Consider the following 19,765-nt stretch of genomic DNA (forward strand, 5'->3'; position numbering starts at 1 on the left):
TCTCAAATTTGTTCTGAAAACTCAACCTTTGCCTTTGCGGGCTAAATTTCCTTAAGTGATTTCTATGCTCTGGAAGCCCGCTTGACACTGACAGCCTCCATTTATTCTTTTTCAAAGAGGGCCTCTAAAGTCCGAGGTGCTATTAAGCTACTTAAGAGGCTGTCCGAAGATGAGTGGCCTGGTAAACATTTCCAGGAACGCGCCAGGATGCAGACTTAACATCTTTTTCTTATTCTTGCGGGACTGCAAAATGAACTCAGGGGGCGCTGCACCACAACTTCAGTCTTTATTTTTTGGTGTCATAAATCGAACTCACGACCTAAGTTTGCCAAGCCGGCTACCGTTATCCAATTATTCAAAGTCATGTATTACTTAAGTACTTGCTGCAATAGACTGCTGGTTCCTCTACCTCCATTACTACCCTACTTCAATTAAACACAGGAGAGCCAGGGGGACTTTTTAAAAAATCTATGGGCATAGTTCCCCTGAGCAAAACCTCCAATCACAACGAAGATCAAAAGACCCCTTGGCCAAACACCCCTCGTGGTCTGGTGCCTTTTTTTTTTTTTTTTTTTTTGAGACAGGGTCTCCTTATTGTAGGTCAGCTTGGTCTTGAACTCGCTATGTAGCCCAGGCTGTGGATTCTCCTGCCTCAACTTCCTGAGTGATTGGTTTACAGGTGTGTGTCACCATGCCCAGGGTAATTTGTTTTGTACATGGGATTGAACTCACAATCTCACACTTACCATGCAGGCACTTATGCCCCTGAGCTAAATCCCCAGCTGTTTTGGGTTTGGGTGTTTTTTTTTTTTTTTTTAATAGGCTCTCCTATGTACTTTTGGCTGGCCTCAAACTCAGCACAATCCACTTGTTTAAACTTCCCAAGTGTTGGGATTACAGGCACCACCACACCTGGATCTCATATTTGTTTTAGTTCTGATTTTATCTTCTCTCACACTACTCAGCTGTGCTTTAGCCTCACTGGCCTTATTATTCAGACTGCAAAAGTGTATTCCAGCCCCCAAGTTTTATCCCTTTCACTTGGAATGTCCATCTCCTGTATTTTTATTAAAGTGAATCTCTCCATTCAAATCACATTACTTAAAAAAAAGAGAGACACAGCTCTTGACTACTTCAACTATTTTTATTAAATTGGATCTCTCCAAATCACATTACTTAAAAAAAGAGACACAACTCTTGAGGCAGGAGAATCTACAGCCTGGGCTACATAGCGAGTTCAACTAAAATGAAACCACTTCCTATCATCTACCTGTTTTTTTTCTAAAGAGACAGGGTCTTGCTGTGTTCCAGCCTTTCTTCTCAACACTCCTGGGCTCAAACGATCCTTCTGTCTTGGCCTCTTGAGTAATTAGGACTGCAGGTGTGTACCTGCAGTTTGCACCTCTCTTTTTCATAATTTTAGCTATAATATTTTAATCTAATTATACTACTAGAATAGAAGCTCTTGAGGGCAGGAATTATGTCTTTTTCATATTTGTAACCTAAACACTTAGAAAAGGACTAGAGGGAATGGCAATCCTACTATCTTAATTCATTCTTTCATTCACTCAGAATTACAGAGTTCTTACTATATGAGAAGCTTTGTTTTAGGTGCTGGGGATACAACAGTGAATAAAACAAACCAATATTCTTGTTTTCATAGAACTTACTAATACAGGAGTTGGGAGTCAAGAGTGGAGACACACAAGTAATATAAAGTTATAAAGATAACTTTGTAAAAGAAAACAGAGTAAAGGCTTGTTACTTTTTTTATAGGGGCTTAGGGGAGGCTTTAGTTGAGTAACATTTGAGTATAGCCATATACACTTGGGAAAGAACATTCTAGTCAGAGGGAACAGCAGGGTAAAGACCATAAAACTTGTGTTTACTGAGCTAGGAAACCAATGCGACAAAAGAACAGGTAGGAAATTAGTATGGAGAGTGGAGGACAGACTAGTAGATCAAAGAGAAACTATTATATCCTATGAATGGCTGAGAGGCCATAGAGGATTTTGAGTAACAGTAACAAGATCTCATTCATTCATTCATTCATTATGTCTTACATGATTTTATTTAAACTTAAGTTTACTGTGGTTGATTCTTTAACCACAGAAAGCAAAACAGAAGCTCAAAGACCAGTTAGGAAGCTATTGCAGACCTGCAAGATTAGTACTACAATGGAGGTGGCAGTAAGTGGCTAGACTCAGAATGTTGAAAGTGGCATAGAAGTGACTTGCTAGGAGACTGAAAGTGAAGTATAAGTTAAAGATTAGGGCCTTGTACTGAGACAGAATATATGGGGAATAGGGTTTTTTTGGGTGGGGGCAGAGGAGACATTCAGTTGTATTTCAGACATCCCATTAGAGCTATACAAATGAAGTAATAAATAGACAACTAGGGCCACACATATAGCTCAGTGGCATAAGCGCCTGTCTGGCAAGCCCAAAATTGGGAGTTTGATTCCTGGTACTCCTCCCGAAAAATAAATAAACAAACCAACAACCATAACTATGAATCTGGAACTCACAAATTGATCTCTGAAAAAATTGATCACTGTATTTGGAAACATGAAAGTTAAGACTCTGACCAGAGGCTGGACATGGTGGCAAATGCTTCTAATCTCAGCACTCTGGAAGATGAAGAGACAAAAATTGGGGACTCATTAAGTTTTGAATCAGGGCCAGGGATTTAGCTCAGCAGTGTAAGCGCCTGCCTGGCAAGAGTAAGATAGTGAGTTCAATCACTGGTACCAGAAAAAAAAAGTTATGAATCAGTAGATAGCCATGGGATAGGGAAAGCTCACTTACCAGGGAAGAAAAGTAGTTCCTAAAGACTGAGACGTCTAGTCCTGAGGCATTCCAACTAGTAAAGGTCAGATATAAGGAACACCTAGCAAAATTTATTAAAAATAAGTAGTCAAGAAAGAGGAGCCAGGCATGATGGCACATCTGTAATACCAGCACTCAGGAGGCTGAGGCAAGAGGATCATTGCAAGTTCAAGGCCAGCCTGGATTACAAAATGAGCTCAAGGCCAGTCTGAACTGCATAGCAAGAGCCTATCTCAGAAAGACAAGAGAAAGTAGACTAAGAAAAAGGGGTCTTATAAAACAAGTTTAAAAAAAGGCACTATAGACTGTCATTCCTGCTCGAGAGACTGGAGAGAGAGACAGACAGAGAGACAGAGAGAGAGAGAGAGAGAGAGAGAGACTGAAAAAATTGATCACTGTATTTGGAAACATGAAAGTTAAGACTCTGACCAGAGGCTGGACATAGTGGCAAATGCTTCTAATCTCAGCACTCTGGAGGATGAAGCAGGAGGATCACTGTGAGTTTGAGGCCAAAAAAAAAAAAAAAAAAAAAAAAAAAAGCCTTCTTTATGGTATGGTTTCTGTATCCATTACTCTGTGGACACCATGGTTATTACTACCAAACCAATTGCCATTACCACTAATTTCTCTTTGATTTTTCCTATTTAATTTGACATTGTGATAATTATCTCTTGTGAGATTCAATTTCGTTGCATTCTGTAACACTATACTTCCATAGTTCCATTTATAGCTCTCTGACCACTTATTTCATTAGTATCTCTCCTTCATTCTACATGTTCTCTCAAAAGTGATTGTAACTATTTGCCAGTTTAACTACCATTCACATAATGATGATCCTCAAGTTTTTATTTCTTTTTTGTCTTTTTCGTTTTTATCGGTACCAGGGATCGAACTCACGACTGCCTGCTTGCAAGGCAGGCGCTTATGCCATTGAGCTAAATCCCCAGCCCCCAAGTTTTTATTTCTAACCTAGGCTTCTCTTTCAAACTATAGACTCAGGATCTGATAGTTAATGGAACTTACTTTTTTAAAACAGCTTTATTATGTATCATATAGCATTTATTCACTTAAAGTGCACAACTCAATCGCAACACACAGGATGTACAGATATGTACAACCATTACTAGAGTCAATCTTATAACATTTTCATTACCTCAAAAAGAAAACCAGTTCTCATAAGCTATCACCTACCCCCAACTTCCCATCCTGCCACTAGGCCCTAAGAAACCATGACTTTTGACTGGACATCAAGAGTTTTCATAACAAAAACAAACAAAAAACTGGGTGATATGGTACAGGCCTGTAATTCCATTTGGAAAGCTGAGGCAGGAGAATCACTGTGAGTTCAAGGTCATTTTGGGCTACATAGTGAAACCCTGTCTCAAAAAAAAATTTTTTTTTGAGTTTTGAGATAAGGTCTCGCTATGTAGTTAAAAACTAGTCTTGTACGCAGTATGTAACCTGTGCTGCCCCCAAATTTGCAGTGCTCCTCCTGCCTTAGCCTCCCAATTGCTGGGTTTACTGGCATGCAGCACAATGCCCAGATCTCCATTTTTTGTGCTTATTTTTACATTCTAAATTTTCACATGAATGGAATCATGTATGTGGCCTTTTGCAACTGGCTTCTTTCACTTACAAGCTTTTAAAGTTCATTTATGCTTTAACATAATGTCCCCTTATGTCCAAACAATATTCTATTGTATGGATGAATCACATTCTGTTTATGCACTAAACCTTTTTCGGGGGGCGGGGCAGTGTGGATACAGGCTCTTACTGTGTAGTTCAGGCTAGCCTCAATTCGCAGTGCTCCTCCTGGCTCAGCCTCTCAATGCTGTGATTACAGGTGTATGCCACTAGGCCAGCTTTTACTTTCCTGATGGTGTCCTCTGAAGCACAAACTTGTTTACTTTTAATAGGATCCAATTTATTTTTGTTGTTGTTGCTTGTGCTTTTGATACCATATCTTAGAGTCCTCTGCCAAACCTAAGGTTATGAAAATTTTACACTCTGTGTTTTCTTCTAAGATAGGTCTTTGATCCATTCTGAGTTCATTTTTGTAAATGTATCAAACTGTTCTTTTGCACAAAAATATTTACTTGTTCTAGCACCACTATTCTCATCTTAACTCAGAGGCAAATGAAAAAAAAAAAGACTTATTCTCTGTACACTGAATGATCTTGGTATATTTGTCAAAACTCAGTTGGCCACAAATTAATAAGTTTATTTCTAGACTCCACTCTATGCCACTGGTTTTTTTTTTTTTTTTTTTTTGGTCTTTTTCGTTTTTATCGGTACCAGGGATCGAACTCACGACTGCCTGCTTGCAAGGCAGGCCAAGGCAGGCGCTTATGCCACTGAGCTAAATCCCCAGCCCCCATGCCACTGGTTTCAATGTCTGTTCTCATGCCAAACCACGCTGTCTTTTTGATACAGGGTCTCATTGTGCAGTTCAGGATGGCCCAGGCTGGTCTCGAACTCACAACGATCCTACCTCAGCCTCCTGAGTGCTGGGATTACAGGAGTGAGCCACCACGCCCAGCTGTCTTATTTTGAAGTTGTTGCATTTTTTTTGTGTGTCTTTTTCCTTTTTATCGGTACCAGGGATCAAACTCACGACTGTCTGCTTGCAAAGCAAGCGCTTATGCCGCTGAGCTAAATCCCCAGCCCCTAAGTTGTTGTATTTTTTTCAGAATGGTTTTGATTATGCCATGTCCACTGAAATTTCATATGAATTTTGTTGTTGATCCAGGATAGTCTTGAACTTGATGTGATCCTCCTGTCTCATTTTCCCACATGCTGGGATTACAGGCATGCACCACAATCATATATAGAATTTTGGAACCAGCTTATTATCTACAGAGAAGTTTCTTGGTAATCTGATAGAGACTGCATTGAATCTGGAGATTTGTTAGTGTTACCACCTTAACAAGATTAAATCTTCTCATCCACAAATGTGGATGTTTTCCCATTTACTTATCTTCTTTAATGTCCTTCAAAAATGCTTTGTGGAGGGCCAGAGATTTAGCTCAGTAAGTACCTGCCTGGCAAGTGCAAGTTCATGAGTCTGATCCCCGGTACCAAAAAAAAAAAAAAAAACAAAACCCCAAAAGAACAAGAAAAATGCTTTGTGGTTTCAGAATATAAACTTTTCATTCTATTAAATTTATTTCTATCTTTTATTGATGAATGGAATTGTTTTCTTGAATTCATCTTTAGATTGTTCATTACAATGTATAGAAATACAATTGATTTGTTAATTTTATTTATTATATTTTTTGAGACAGGGTCTCACTACGTAGCCCAAGCCTAGAACTCATATCATCCTGTCTCTGCCTCCCACATGTAGGGATTACAGGTGTGTGCAACCATGCCTGGCTCTGTTAATTCATTTACCTATGTATTTACAAACAGTATCTACATTGCTCAGGCTGGTCTTGAATTTGCAATCCCCTGCCACAGCATCCTAATGCTGGGACCACAGGCTTGCACTACAATGCTCAGCTACAGCTGACTTTTGTATACTGAAAGTATATCTTGCAACCTTGCTGAGCTCATTTATTATGGATTCCTTAGGAATTTTTATATACAAAATACTTCCATCTATGAACATTAGCAGTTCGGGAGGGTTAGTGTGGGAAGAATCCGTAGGTCCCCAATGGCAGAATGTGTAGCCAGCCTTGAGCATGTCCACTGTCCCTCCTCCTGTACATGTGTCTGGTGCAGGTTGGACAAGAGACCACCACCAGCTTGAGCAAGCACAGAAGCCATCTTTATTTTTTCTTTTTGTCTTGCCTGTCTTAATTAGAACTTTCAGTACACCACTGACTAGAGGTAGTGAGAGTGGATACTCTTGTCTTGTTCCTGACCTTAGGAGAAAAAAAAATCTATTTTCTCACCATTAAGTATGATAGAAGCTACAATGTTTGCATAATGTACTTGAGCAAAGTGAGGAAGTTCTCTTTTATCTTGGCCAATGGCTCTTTAATATTCCAGAAGAACTCACCTTTACCTTCTATCAAACTCCTACTGTTCCTTTTATCTTAGTTGGCATCATTATTCACCTGCCTTAGGTTACATTCCCTAGGCGTAGAGCCTGAGAAAGGGATTTTATACAAATGGTTTATCAATAACCTGTAATGAGACAAGGGAAAAAAGGCAGGAGAGGGAAAGGAAAGTTAGGCAAAGATAGAGATTCACGTGATAGGTTTAGCCTACATTAGGAACTCTGGAACAGACAAGGAACATTTGTCCCACCTTGAAGAAAGTAAGTTCTGATTACACAATTACTGATTGCATACCATCACTGATAATGCTATCTCTATTAGAATCCAATGTACTTTTTTTTTTTTTTTTTTTTTGTCTTTTTGGGACAGGATCTCCCTGTGTAGTTCAGGCTGGCCTTGAGCTCACTTTGTAGCCTAGGCTGTTCTCGAACTCACAACGATCCTCCTGCCTCAGCCTCCCAGTGCTGGGATTACAGGCGTGAGCCACCACGCCCAGCTCAATGTACTTCTTTGCAGAAGTTGACACCTTATCATTGGCTGTGGTGCTGCCCTTGGGAGGACATACCTTCCAGAAATGCTCAAAAGTAACCTCTGCTGGCACAGGCAAGTTCTCAGGAGAGACAACTATGCCATGAGAATAGCGATATGCTGTTAACAGGCTGTATCATGGCTTCCAGTACTGTGGACTACAATGCACTTTTAGCTCTGCTCAGATCAATTTGCTTTGTACATTAACGTAACATCACCCAGGCAGTCCTGAAGCTGTAAATCTTCATCATCACCTGTACCACCCATTCTGGTTTTCATCTCCACTTCTGCTCTTCTAGATAGCTTAACTGGTAGGTTGACCCACACTCTCACCCCGAGAGTTCTGAGCCTTGGTGACCATGCCCTTCATCAGGCCATAATTATTTATTTATTCATACACTTAACATTGAGTACGACCAGGGGCAAGATATCCCAAGGGCCACATTAAGCATCCCTTATCTCTTTGTTCCCATTAGGTAGCAACAGGCTTGCCTCATAATGTGGAGTCAGTTATCCTAGACACTATGGTAACTTACTTTCTTTGCCTAGTAAGTCTCCTGGCATTAGGGGCCTGAAGTAATCAGATGGCAATCATATCTTTAAGTTCCCAATGTACTCACTTTGACAGGATATATACTAAGTTTCCTAAGATTCTTATGTTGTGCCAGTTGGAAGCATACTCCCTCCAGGAACCAGGTCTGCAGACCTATAAAACTTAAAGCTGCAAAGCAGGTGTGGTATCACTTGCCTGTAATTCCAGCCTTTGGGAGGTTGAGGCAGAACTACAGCAAGTTTGAAGCCAGCCTGAACTACATATCCAGACTGTCTTGAAAAAGCAAAAAACTGTCCCTGCAAAAAGCCATCTCATTGCTCTATCAGGCCAACATCTTCCTAACAGAAAACAATTTTGTAGGATCACTGGACCCCACAGCTCACATGACCACCATTATGTTCCCCACTGGCATTATCTGTGATTTGCCACTAAGTGGGTTTTCTGTTCCAAGGCATTTTTATGTGCGACCCCATGCCAGTTGAGTCCTTGGATGGCAGTAGTAGCTAAGGTCCTGTAGGTAGGACAAGCAAAGTATGTCATCAGTCCTAGTCAGGATACATTTTTACCTTTTGTAAAATGGAAAAAGGTCAGTATAACCAATTCTCCCACCAAGTGGCAAGTTGTCTTCCTTGAGTAGTACTAAACTGAGGATTCAGTGTTGGTCTCTGTTGCTAACAAACTGGACGATCTGTCAGTTTATGGTAGCAGTAGCTATGTTAACCTTGAGAGTGAAGCGCATGATAAAAAGGTAACGAAGAGCTTCTTTCTTAGCCACCATGGTAATTCTGTTGATAAGCACACTGCAAGCACTGGGCTAGCTGCTGTAGTCCTGAACAAATAATCCTGTTCGTTTGGTCATGTGGTGCTTTGCTGGTGAGTACCTTAACTACCTCTCACAGATCTATCCAAGTGCTTGTCAGCAAACCTTGTTACCTATTTTCTTATGTTGCTCTAAGCCCTTTTTGTATGCTTTATCTCAGGTCACTTTTTCTCCCAAAAGGGATGACCACGTGTATTACCTGAAACACTACATATTGAGCAGATTTCTCATCATTATTTCAGGGACACTTTTCAGTGGGGTTATTACGATGCTGGAGTCCCTACCTGGCTTGTATATCAAGCCAACCCAAATATGAAGCATAGGTAGATTTTTTTCTCTCTTATCAAATGGCTAAAATAATTCTCTCATGTGGTCATAGGTATCATCTAAGAAAAAATAACATGACAAAGGTAAATGACACGAGGGTGGTAGTGGCTTGAGACCCTTCAATCAAGCTGATTTACTTGGTAGGCATGGCAGCACAGACCTATAACCCCAGCACTCAGGAGGCTGAGGCAAGAGGATCACTGCAAGTTCAAGGCCAGCGTGGCTATACAAAGTGAGTTCAAAACCAACTTGAACTGCAGTGAGACCCTGTCTCAACAAGGTTAAAAAAAAAATCTTACTTCAGCCACTACGTTTGCTTGAGCCGCTTCCTGAAGGTACCATTTGTGTTTTATAATGGATTGCTGAGATATCCACTCAACCTAAACTTGGATGGTCTGACAATAATGAGCCAGTTGTATGTGCAACTGGTCACACAGCTTTCATTTGGGTACACAGTTCTACTGATGCCTAACAGCAAGAACAGTGGTGCATGCCTGTAATCCCAGGATGCAGAAAGTAGAGGCATGAGGATCATGAGTTCAAGGCCAGCCTATCAAGGCCATCTCAAAACAAAACAAAATCACATCTGACACGGGACTGCAACTGGGACTACTACTTAAGTTTGTAGTCTGTTATCCACCATAAATCATAAAATTTTTGCAAAGGCTAGACAAGTGAAACTGAACGAGGACATGATGGAGACCAACACCCTTGCATCCTTCATGTCTTTAAGGGTAGAACTAGTATCTGTCCTTTTCCCCCTATGTAGTATTACTTTTTATTATTTTGGGAGAAGTGGGAGTGCAGTTTGAGAGCAATAGTTTAACTTTTCTGCCAACTGTAAAAAAAATGTGTTCATTCTTAGCTAAGATTTGGAAAAAGAAATAAGTACAAAGTAGGTTTTAGATCCCTATAAGGCAGATTGAGGCTGGCATTCCATTTATTACCTGACTCCATAATTCCCTAAAATAGAATGAAGCTGGGATGTTAGGCAGGCAAGCACTGCTATGGTGCTTAGGGTACTTTGGTGTTAGTGTCAATTCAGGTTCTGTATCCTCATTTCCCAAATATTCTGGGTATTCTTTCCCTCGTGTGTGGTTAACTAAATAAATGCCATTCTTTCAAGTGCTAGTCTAAGAATTATCATAAGCTTAGAAACTAGACAACTGTGTGTTTTCAATTAATTACTGACCTCAGTCCATAATTTTTTTTTTTAAATTGGTACCAGGGATTGAACTCACAACTGTATGCTTGCAAGGCAGGCACTTATGCTGCTGAGCTAAATCCCCAGCCCTATTCAACAATTCTTAAATTTTTTTTTGTTTTTTTTTTCCTTTTTATTGGTACCGGGGATCAAACTCATGACCGCCTGCTTGCAAGGCAGGTGCTTATGCCGCTGAGCTAAATCCCTAGCCCCATATTCAACAATTCTTGATGTCTCTTATTTATAACTCTTACTGGCTGCCCAGTTATTTTGCTCCTAGCACTACCCATGTTCAGTTAGCCATGTCTACTTTGAGCTTGCCACGCCTTGCTTAGTTAAGTGTTGCCCGCTGGCATTTGCTAAGATCTCATTGCTTCTATGAAAACCAGTTCTTAAAATCGTCCATTAGACTCAATCTATTTTTTTTTTAATTGGTGCCGGGGATAGAACTCATGACTGTGCACTTGCAAGGCAGGTACTTATGCCACTGAGCTAAATCCCCAGCCCCCAGACTCAGTCTGGAGGGCAACTTCTACAGTACTCAAGATTGCTGGTACCCCTTCATCGGTGCCTTTCCTATTGCCTTTATTGAAAACAAAAACAAAGAACACCTTCAGACCCTTCTGAGTAATATGGTCAGAAGGTGGCCTTTTTTGTATGGTCTTGCCATCTCTACTTCATTTAATGTGGGTCATTGTTTTTCCCAAGTTTCCTAAAGCCATCTAAGTAGCATATTATAAAGGCCTCATAGAGCCATAAGAGCATATTCCAAGGTCATAGGAAAATGTCTCCATTATCTAAATTTCATATGAATTCATGAAGCCATTCATATAGCCAAAAACTTATTATTCCTATAAAGCTGAAGAGCAGCATAAAAATTTCATTAAATCAAAGCCTTTCATTTAAAAAAATTTGTTTTGATGCCAGGAATTGAACCCAGGGTCTTTACATGGGGCTAAACCCTAGTCCATTTGTCACTAAATTGCCCAGGTTGGGCTTGAATTTATGATCTTCCTGCCTCAGCTTCCCAGAGTACTAGTATTTCAGGTGTGCATTATCATGCCCAACTTGTAATAGTTTTGTGGGTTTTTCTGTCTTTTTGAGGCAGGGTCTCTCTATGCAGTTTGGCCTTGAGCTCACTTTGTAGTGTAGGCTGGTCTCAAACTCACAATGATCCTGTGGCCTCAGCTCCCGACTGCTGGGATTACAGGTATGAGCTACCACGCCTGGCAATAGTTATTTTTTAAACTTCAGAAAAGACAGGCTAGAAAAGTACTAGAAGTTGGGTTGGCAGTACATGTTTGTAATCCTACATTTAGAAGGCTGAACCAGGATTGCTAGCCTGGACTACACAGTGAGTTCAAGGCCAGCCTGAACTACATAGTAAGATCAAAACAATAATAAAAAGTTGTTAGAAATATTCTTGGTGACATATTCTTGCTGCAGAACAAACTCACTAAGACTGGCCCTTACATGAGAGAACCACAAGTATACAAATGTGTCAGTTTGCCTAGGATCTATGGAGAGAGTAACCAGGGCCCCAAAGCAGTATCAGTCAGGTGGTTTGCAGACTTGTGCTCATCCTTGAACATTTCGTTGTTTGTTTTACCAATTTATGATATGAGGAATTAAAGAATTCAAAGTGTTCAGAAACCATCACTGTGATATCCAAATATGAGACCATGGCCTCAACCTGCTAAACAGGATCTGGACAGTGTGGGTATTGTCACACTTTCATGTAAGGTGCAGATTGCTCATGAGCAGTAAGAACATGTACTGATACATAAAGGACTAGGTCTTTAAATAAAAAACACAGAGTTTAAGCAGGCCTACCCTAGGATACCAAGCTCTATCCCTCTAAAGTCTTAAAATTCAAGAATTAGTTTTTTGCTTGTTTTTATGGTATTGAGGAATGAATCCCCAGGGCCTTTGCATTAAAACAAACAGCATGTTGGGGATAGAGAATTAACAGAGATCAATTTACTCATGTTCAAAGTAAAAATAAAAATGAGTGTCTTGGAAACAAAGATAAGTAGGGCATCTTTGAGATGCCTGGTCAGGCCACCAGACATAAGAACAACAAAACAGGCACAAGGTCCTTTTGTTCTTCCCCCCTCCTATTCTTGTCACTTTTTGGCTGGAAGTTTTAGGAAGAGAATTTTGGCTTTCAGGCACCATAAACATCATCACAAGTTTGCTTGTGCTTTTCCAACTCACAGAGTAGACGAGTCTCACATTCAGTCTTAGGCTCTTCCACACTCTGCTAAGTTACAATAGCTGAACTTTCCCCAACAGCCTGTGGACTCAAGAACATTTCCTTCCTTTCCAATGCTATGGAGCATGAGATCTTTAAGGGGTAAAAAGTTCTAACCCAGAGTAAAGTGACATGTCAGGAGCTCACAGTGACTCAGATGATGAATGTCAATTTGTTCTGGCAAGAGTTATTTTCCGAGTAAATCAGACAGCCAGCTGGGCTGACTAGAGTATCCACCACATGACAGCCAAGGTCCATAGATAAACTCAGAAAGGGAAGGTCAGCTCAAAGATAACTTAGAAAACATGTTAAAAAGTATGTTATTAATAATAATGTAAGAAGTTAAAACACAATGTCAGTTAAAGGGCTTTACAGATTAAACTACCCAGGAAAAAATGAGGAAAGATAGCCACCCAGTCTCCTTTGTCAAATGAAGTGTACACTGAGCTGAAGAATAAAGGTGGTGGAGGAGCTCAGCAATGTTAGAACAAATCTTACAGAAGCTGAAGAAGATTAGGAAAAGACCTAGATGAGAAACTGGCCAATACTCCTCACTCCTATTTATTAGACACTGCCCCATAGGGTCTGCAGGAAAAGGGACCCTTGGCTGTTCTCCTCCCTTTTTCCCAAGCACCCTCCTGAACCAGGGATTCTAAGGGAATCAGACGTCTCAGGCCAAGACTCATTAGGAGCCGAATAGCTATTCATTTGCCAGATCTGACACCTCAATTATGTTTGCCAGGGAGGCAGGGAGCTGTGAGTGGTGGATGGACTAGATGAGGGAAAACAGAATGGTCCCTTCTTTGTCACTGCTTGGACTCAGAAGAGTCAGAATAAATAAAAAGGAGAAGAGATAAGAGGACAGACAGGGGGCAAAGGAAGGTCAGGGGCTTGGTTCCCACAGATCATGACATCATAGAAAGAACCAGGCTAGCCACTTGAGTTCTCAAGTTGGAACAAGGAGTTGAGAGAGGGCTTAGCACCTAGAGGGAAGAAAACCCCCAGGGTTTCTATTCCAACTCTACTGTGATTAGATGCAAAAGCTCTTTCCTTTCAGAGAATTCTGATGGTCTGTGTGAAGGCAAGAGGGCATGGTGTCAGACACACAGCCCAGCCCAGGCTAAGTTTCTTTCCATTCCCAAATGCCTGCCAAAGGAAAGTACAAATAAGAGTCCCAGGACTCTGTCCCTCTTCCCCAAATCCAAGAATGGGAATAGAAACAAGGCACAAAGACCCTGGAATTTAAAAGTACATCAGTGTGGCTATATATAACATTATTTTGGGAAAGGGAAAAAGGTACATGCCCCAAAGGGGATGCCTTCTTTCACCTGGCAGGAAGCTGGGCTTTTGCGAGTAGCAGAAACCACAAGGAAGAGGGTTCATACAAATGGCCTGCAGAACAGATCCTATTCCTAGAAAGACATAGGAAAAGCCTCAGCTGGTATGGCACGGTCTTGAATGGGACGACAGAGGACAGTAGGCAGACCACTCCTGCAGGCGATTTTCCTGCCTCAGTTCCCAATGGTTCTGCAGACTCCAGATGTTTCCCATGGCTGGGACTCAGGGAGGAAAACGTGTTGTGTGATTCACATGATCAGACACTGTTCACCACTGGCACCCGGTGGGCCCGACAGATTGAGGGCATCCAGGTCAAAGTTGAGGCCAGGAGGCTGGAGGAGAGATGAAGGGACTCAGATAACAGCATTAATCATTACCTTATGTGGAATCACTGGAGATTATAGAATTTTGGAAACTAGGGGCTCAGATTAAAATCTAGGAGCAAAAAAAAAAAAAAAAAAAAAAAAATCTAGGAGCATACTCACCATCTCCCCAGCCAGTTCTTTTGGAGGATGACCCAAATCCTGTAGCTGGAAAAAAAAAGAACATAAGGTAGAAAAATAAACACACAAATCTCAGAAAACAGCAAGGGGGCCAGGAAAAAAAGTCTGATTAGTGATCTCTGAATGCTTCTGACCATGTAACACAGCATCTCTTGTGTTCTCCCCTTCATCCAAATGGTTTAACAGTATAGCATCCTTCCTAGATAACCTCCTCCACTTAACACTCAAGTGGATAGTCAATGGGCAGATAGCAAAAGGAAGCCTCACCTGCTGCATAAGATCTAGCACCATCTCAAAACGAGCCTTTTGAGCAGCCTCACTATCTGTGGGTGTCTCTGCTTCAAACTGTTCACATATTTTCCCCATGACGTTGTGCTGCTCCTGATATTTCTCAAATTGCTCTGGAGGTAGAGACTCTCGGTGACTTTGTAACCATTCTGGATACTAAAGGAAGAGAAAATAGGTTAGTAAGAATTAAGTGAACAGTGGCACTGAAGGAAATAGGAACAAATCTTAAAAAGTGACAGGAAGGGGGACATGGGAGAATGAAAAGCTAAATAATCAAGTCCATCACTAAAAGTAAATCATCTGCCTCTATTTTCATTGATGGTTACTACATACTGGCAGACTATTTTTGTAAAGCACCAGGTTAATAAGTATTTTAGACTTCTTTTTATTCCAGTGTGTTGAGACCCTTTATTTTGTTTAACTTTAGGCTTTGAGGGCTATTTGTGGCCTTTGTTACATATTCTTCTGTGTTATCATTGGTTTAATAAGCCTTTAAAAATGTACACACCAGCCAGCCATAGTGGTAAATGCCTGTTATCCCAGTGTTCTAGGCGGTGGAGGCTGGAAGGCTGCAAAGTTGTATCTTGCCTGGGCAACTCAGTGATTTAGTGAGACTCAGTCTCAAAATAAAAGGAACCAGTCAGACTCACATGGGTAAACATCATGTTGTCTCCCTAGTATAAAAATCTGAAGGAGTTAGTGGGATCCAAAATGTATAATAGATATTGTGAAAGTGAAAGGGGAGGAAATGTCAAAAAAGGGAAGGTGATAGCTATTGTTAATTTCCTATTATTTTGTTTTGAAGTCCTGTATTGTTTTGTTTTGTTTTCATTTCATTATGTCTGATGGTATAGGCAACTATTTTGAAGATAACGAAAGGTATTATGTAGCCATTGTTGATTTCCAAATATCTTATTTTGAAATCCTATATTGCTTTCTTTTGATTTTACTATGTCTGATGGTAAGAGCAGCTATTATGAAGATAAAAAAAAGTATTACCATTGTTGATTTCCTATTACCTTATTTTGAAATCCTGTATTACTTTCATTGCTTTGTTTTGACTGGCTTTATTCTGGATTTTTCTTTTCTGGTACCAGGGATTGAACTCATGACCTTGTGCTTGCCAGGTAAGTGCTTATACCGCTGAGCTAAATCCCTGGCCCCTTATTGTTTTATAGTTTGGTTTTATTCTCTTTACAAATATAAATATGAATATAAATATAAATAAATACATATATACATACATAAATAAACAGATGGAAGCAGGATATAGTTTAGTACAAAGGTCCTTGGTCTGATCCTTAGTACTAGGGGAAAAAGGTAAAAGCTTTTTTTTTTTTTTTTTTTTGTCCTTTTGAAACAGGGTTTCGCTGTGCAGTTCAGGCTGGCCTTGAGCTTACTTTTGTAGCCTAGGCTGGTCTCGAACTTGCAGTGATCCTCCTGCCTCAGCCTCCCAAGTGCTGGGATTACAGGAGTGAGCCACCTTGCCCGGCTTTTGGTAAAAGCTATTCTTAGCTTGAGAGTTGAACCGAAGCTATACAAATCTTGGTCTGATGACTTCTGGTCTACTCCATTCATTATTAACCAATGTTGCTTGTATCATTAAGATTCTTCTATTCCTCTGTTTTACCTCTCCAGTAAAACTTTAAATTCTTTGATAGTACAGACTATCATTTAAACTACTCTTACACTGTACATAACATAATGCCCCAATACATCCTCAGTGAATTCTTATTGGAGAAATCAATGAAACCAGAAATACAAAAGTTTGACCAGACAATACAAATCTTGAACCAGTTTACAGAAAAGTAGTGATAAAGGATTTCCTCTTCTACCTCAGCATTCTTGGGGTAGTAGCTTTACTTTTTCAGAAACGCAAACCCCCTTCAGTCCCAATCTTTTTACACACCCAAGTATTACTCTCTACAAGTTCTGAGTAAAGTAGCCCACACAATTATGAGAGACATAACGAGAAACAGAAATGGAAATCCACAAACCTTTTCTGTGATCTCTTTCAGTGATGGGTACAGTACATCCTTGGACAGTAGGTTCTGCATGATACTCTGCATGATGGGAAAAATGTTCCCTTCTCCATCTCCTTCATCCACGCCCAGACCTTCCATGGCCTTGTTCAGTTCCTCATCTGACATGCCTGAGTTCTACACAGGACAGGGGAAAGGTAAACAGGTGCACTACCATCTTGGGAAACTTACAACACTTTCAGGTATAAAAGAAGTATCTAAACATGCCTATAACAAAATGATGAGGCAGGGACTAAGGAAGATATCCAAGAGCACCTGTCTTTTGAGACTGCTTGTGAAGTGTCCAAGAGTGGGCTACTTATGTTTTCTGATCCCTTCTCCCTTACCTGAAGATCCGTGGCATTTTTGGCTAGTCCACTTAATGTCTCTTTTAAGCAAGTAGTGAATTCTTGCTGGGAGGTTGCATCACTGCCTAGAGGAGATGAAAACTAGGATCACTTAGTACTTTAACAGTCTGCTTACACAGCCATCAGCTGGGAAATGAAACAACTAGTAAATCACTATCACTTCAAATCTTTGATTATTCTATTGTGACTTTCATAATGATTTCATAAATCCACATGGACTGTATGTTGATTTATTCTTAACAATTACACCCACAATAACTTTGTCCTTTAAAATGGTTTTAGACAATTTTTCCATTACTTCCAAACTTAACTCTTTTCATTTAACAAGGTTCCCATAGTTTCTTCTCTCTTTGCTTCCCCTCACCCCATGTCTGTGACATCATAATTGCTTTACTGAGAATCCTGGTGTCTGATATTTTCCTTTGACTGGAGTGTCCTCACCCACTCTACCAGCAGCCTCTGAGAGCTTCTGGAACTGCTCCACCAGGTGGGGCTCTTCTTCAGCCAACTCCTTCATTGCCTTCTCAAACTCTGCAGTAGCTTGGGAAGCCAGCTCACTGTCGAATAGTTCCTGGAAAAACTTCTCTTGGGAGGCGAACAAGGCATCCTGCACAGCAGTCATGGGCAAAATGCAACATTTATGGCACCATACCGTTCCTGGCTTCTGACAGAAGCCTCCTCAGTTATAAGTTCTGAGATACGTAGCACATCCCTCCTATCCATCTCTATTGGCTCAATCCATTTACCTCTCCCCAACTGGATGGCAACAAAGACATTTGCCCATTGAGGCAAGGGTATGAGCTGGCATTATCAATCCAACCCTTTAAACCTGCTCTTTTTTCTAGGATCTTCTTTGAGATCCCTCTACTCAACCTCAAGTCTTTAAAAAATAAGGACTGAGACCTGTAAGAACACTCAACAATATGAGGCCAAGGCACCCTGCCAACCTCCCTTCTGGCCCATAGGGTCCTTGCACCACCTCTACTCAGAACTATATGCCCATCCCCTCCCTCTCCCTTAAGAGGTGGTATTTATACTTTGGCAGTGTCTCCTGGAGATCTCTTCTGGGGCCCTGAAGCATCGGAGGCCGTGATGGTAGGAGGGGGTGCTGGAGAGGGTTTGGCTTTATCGAAATCATCAAGGGCACCTTCAGAGACAAGAGACATGGTGTGTGTGTTGGGAACAGATGAGGATGCAAAGCTGGGTAGTTTCTAGGCAAAACATCAGAACGGCCTTTCAAAGTTTTGAAGTCTCTCCCTCCCTAACTCAGTGATCCATAAGCCTCCCACCTCCCTTAAGATTACCTAAATTTTATGATCAAAAAGAAATCCCTCTTAAGGTGAAACAAGTCTCCATACAGGAGTTGGAAGGAGAGGACTGAAAAAGATACTGGAGAGAGATTGCCATCTATCTACACACTACAATAATTCTCCAGAAAACTCATACAAGTATCTAACAGGACCAGAGATCTTATCTCCCTGAACTCCTGATAGACTCTTAAAGGGATTAATCTTTGGCCACCAAAAAGCACAAGATGTCTCATCCAGCTTTCCATTAATTCTGGAACTAGCACAAACTAAAGGGCTCCATACTACACTCCATGGCAATAATATTACACCCTCTTGTACTGTCCTACAAAGTAATTCTCCTTTATCAAAGTCTTAGAGCTCTCTAAGGCCTCATTTCTGCAGATAACCCTGTGCCAATTCAGTCACTTGGCACTCCTCACTGTTTCTGCTCACTTTCCTACTGGCCCTCAAGCATGTGATTGAGCAAGAGATTAAAATTAAAAAAAAAAATTGACCTCTATCCTGAAAAGCCTGTGTTGTCACAAACATTCTGCTTGTCAGGCCTACTCAAAGGGCACTGGTCCCACTCTGGGCAGGAAACCAACCGAAGAGTGGACGACCAAGGCTAAGAAATAAAAGAACATCCACTGGCTTTCAGGAGGTAATCTGAATTCCCCTGAAATCTCTTCATCCTCAGTTTCTCAAAACAATGGAAAAGGAGTCTACTTTTGCTATTGACATGACAAAACAACTACAAGGGTCTCATAAAAGACAAAAGACTGAGGGAAGTGTCTTTTGCGCTAAGAAAGACAGGAGGAGGCATTAAACGATCCCTCAGGGCGTAGGAGTTCATATAAGCAATCCATGAACATTCGCTTCGCTGCCCCACCGAGAACCAAATACTGATACTAGCCTTGTGGGGAATTAGACTTCGAGAATTTACTAATTTAAAGCAAGAGGAGTTTGGAAGGGAATCATGAAACACCGTCATACGGTTACCATTCCTCCCCTCCCGCGGAAAGATTAACTGTCAGAACGGCTGAGGAGTCTAAGGTGAGTTCCCTAGCTTCTGCCGCGGAGGAGGGACAGGGTGACCAAAAGATTTTCTATGGAGTCACAGACAGACCTTCGCCCCTGCCAACCATTGAAGAGACACTCCCGCTCAGCCTCAATATCCTCAGGTTCACTTAAGCCCCGGAATGGGTCCTCATATCCGCCCACTTCGGGTTTTTCCCGTCACGGACTCTTACTTTCCAAAAGCTCCTCCAATTCCCGGTCCGCTTCGGCCGCGACACTAGAGTCTCCCTCAGAGGTAGCCATTTTACTGCCTCCGACTTGCCGTAGCAGGCGGGACTCCTGGCGCAGCCGAGTGCCCCGCCCCCTAGCCCCACTCCCCCTGCTCCGGGCAGCCAATGGAATCCTTGGCTCGTGGGGCGCCGC

General features: G+C 41.3%; 1 protein-coding gene across 1 annotated transcript; it reads right to left on the bottom strand.

Annotated features, from left to right (window-relative positions):
• Positions 1–1,125: 1,125 nt before the first annotated feature.
• Positions 1,126–19,693, bottom strand: Pex19 (peroxisomal biogenesis factor 19). Its single transcript, XM_003466567.5, has 8 exons — positions 19,576–19,693; positions 18,074–18,183; positions 17,478–17,643; positions 17,016–17,101; positions 16,645–16,806; positions 14,627–14,803; positions 14,342–14,386; positions 1,126–14,188 (listed from the first exon to the last, which is right to left on the bottom strand). Exons 1-8 carry the CDS (start codon positions 19,643–19,645, stop codon positions 14,105–14,107), a joined length of 900 nt encoding a protein of 299 aa, XP_003466615.1. The 5' UTR covers positions 19,646–19,693; the 3' UTR covers positions 1,126–14,104.
• Positions 19,694–19,765: the final 72 nt, after the last annotated feature.

Source organism: Cavia porcellus, unplaced genomic scaffold (assembly GCF_034190915.1).
Source record: "Cavia porcellus strain 051 isolate PalLab524CR breed Dunkin Hartley unplaced genomic scaffold, mCavPor4.1 scaffold_7, whole genome shotgun sequence".
NCBI lineage: Eukaryota > Metazoa > Chordata > Mammalia > Rodentia > Caviidae > Cavia > Cavia porcellus.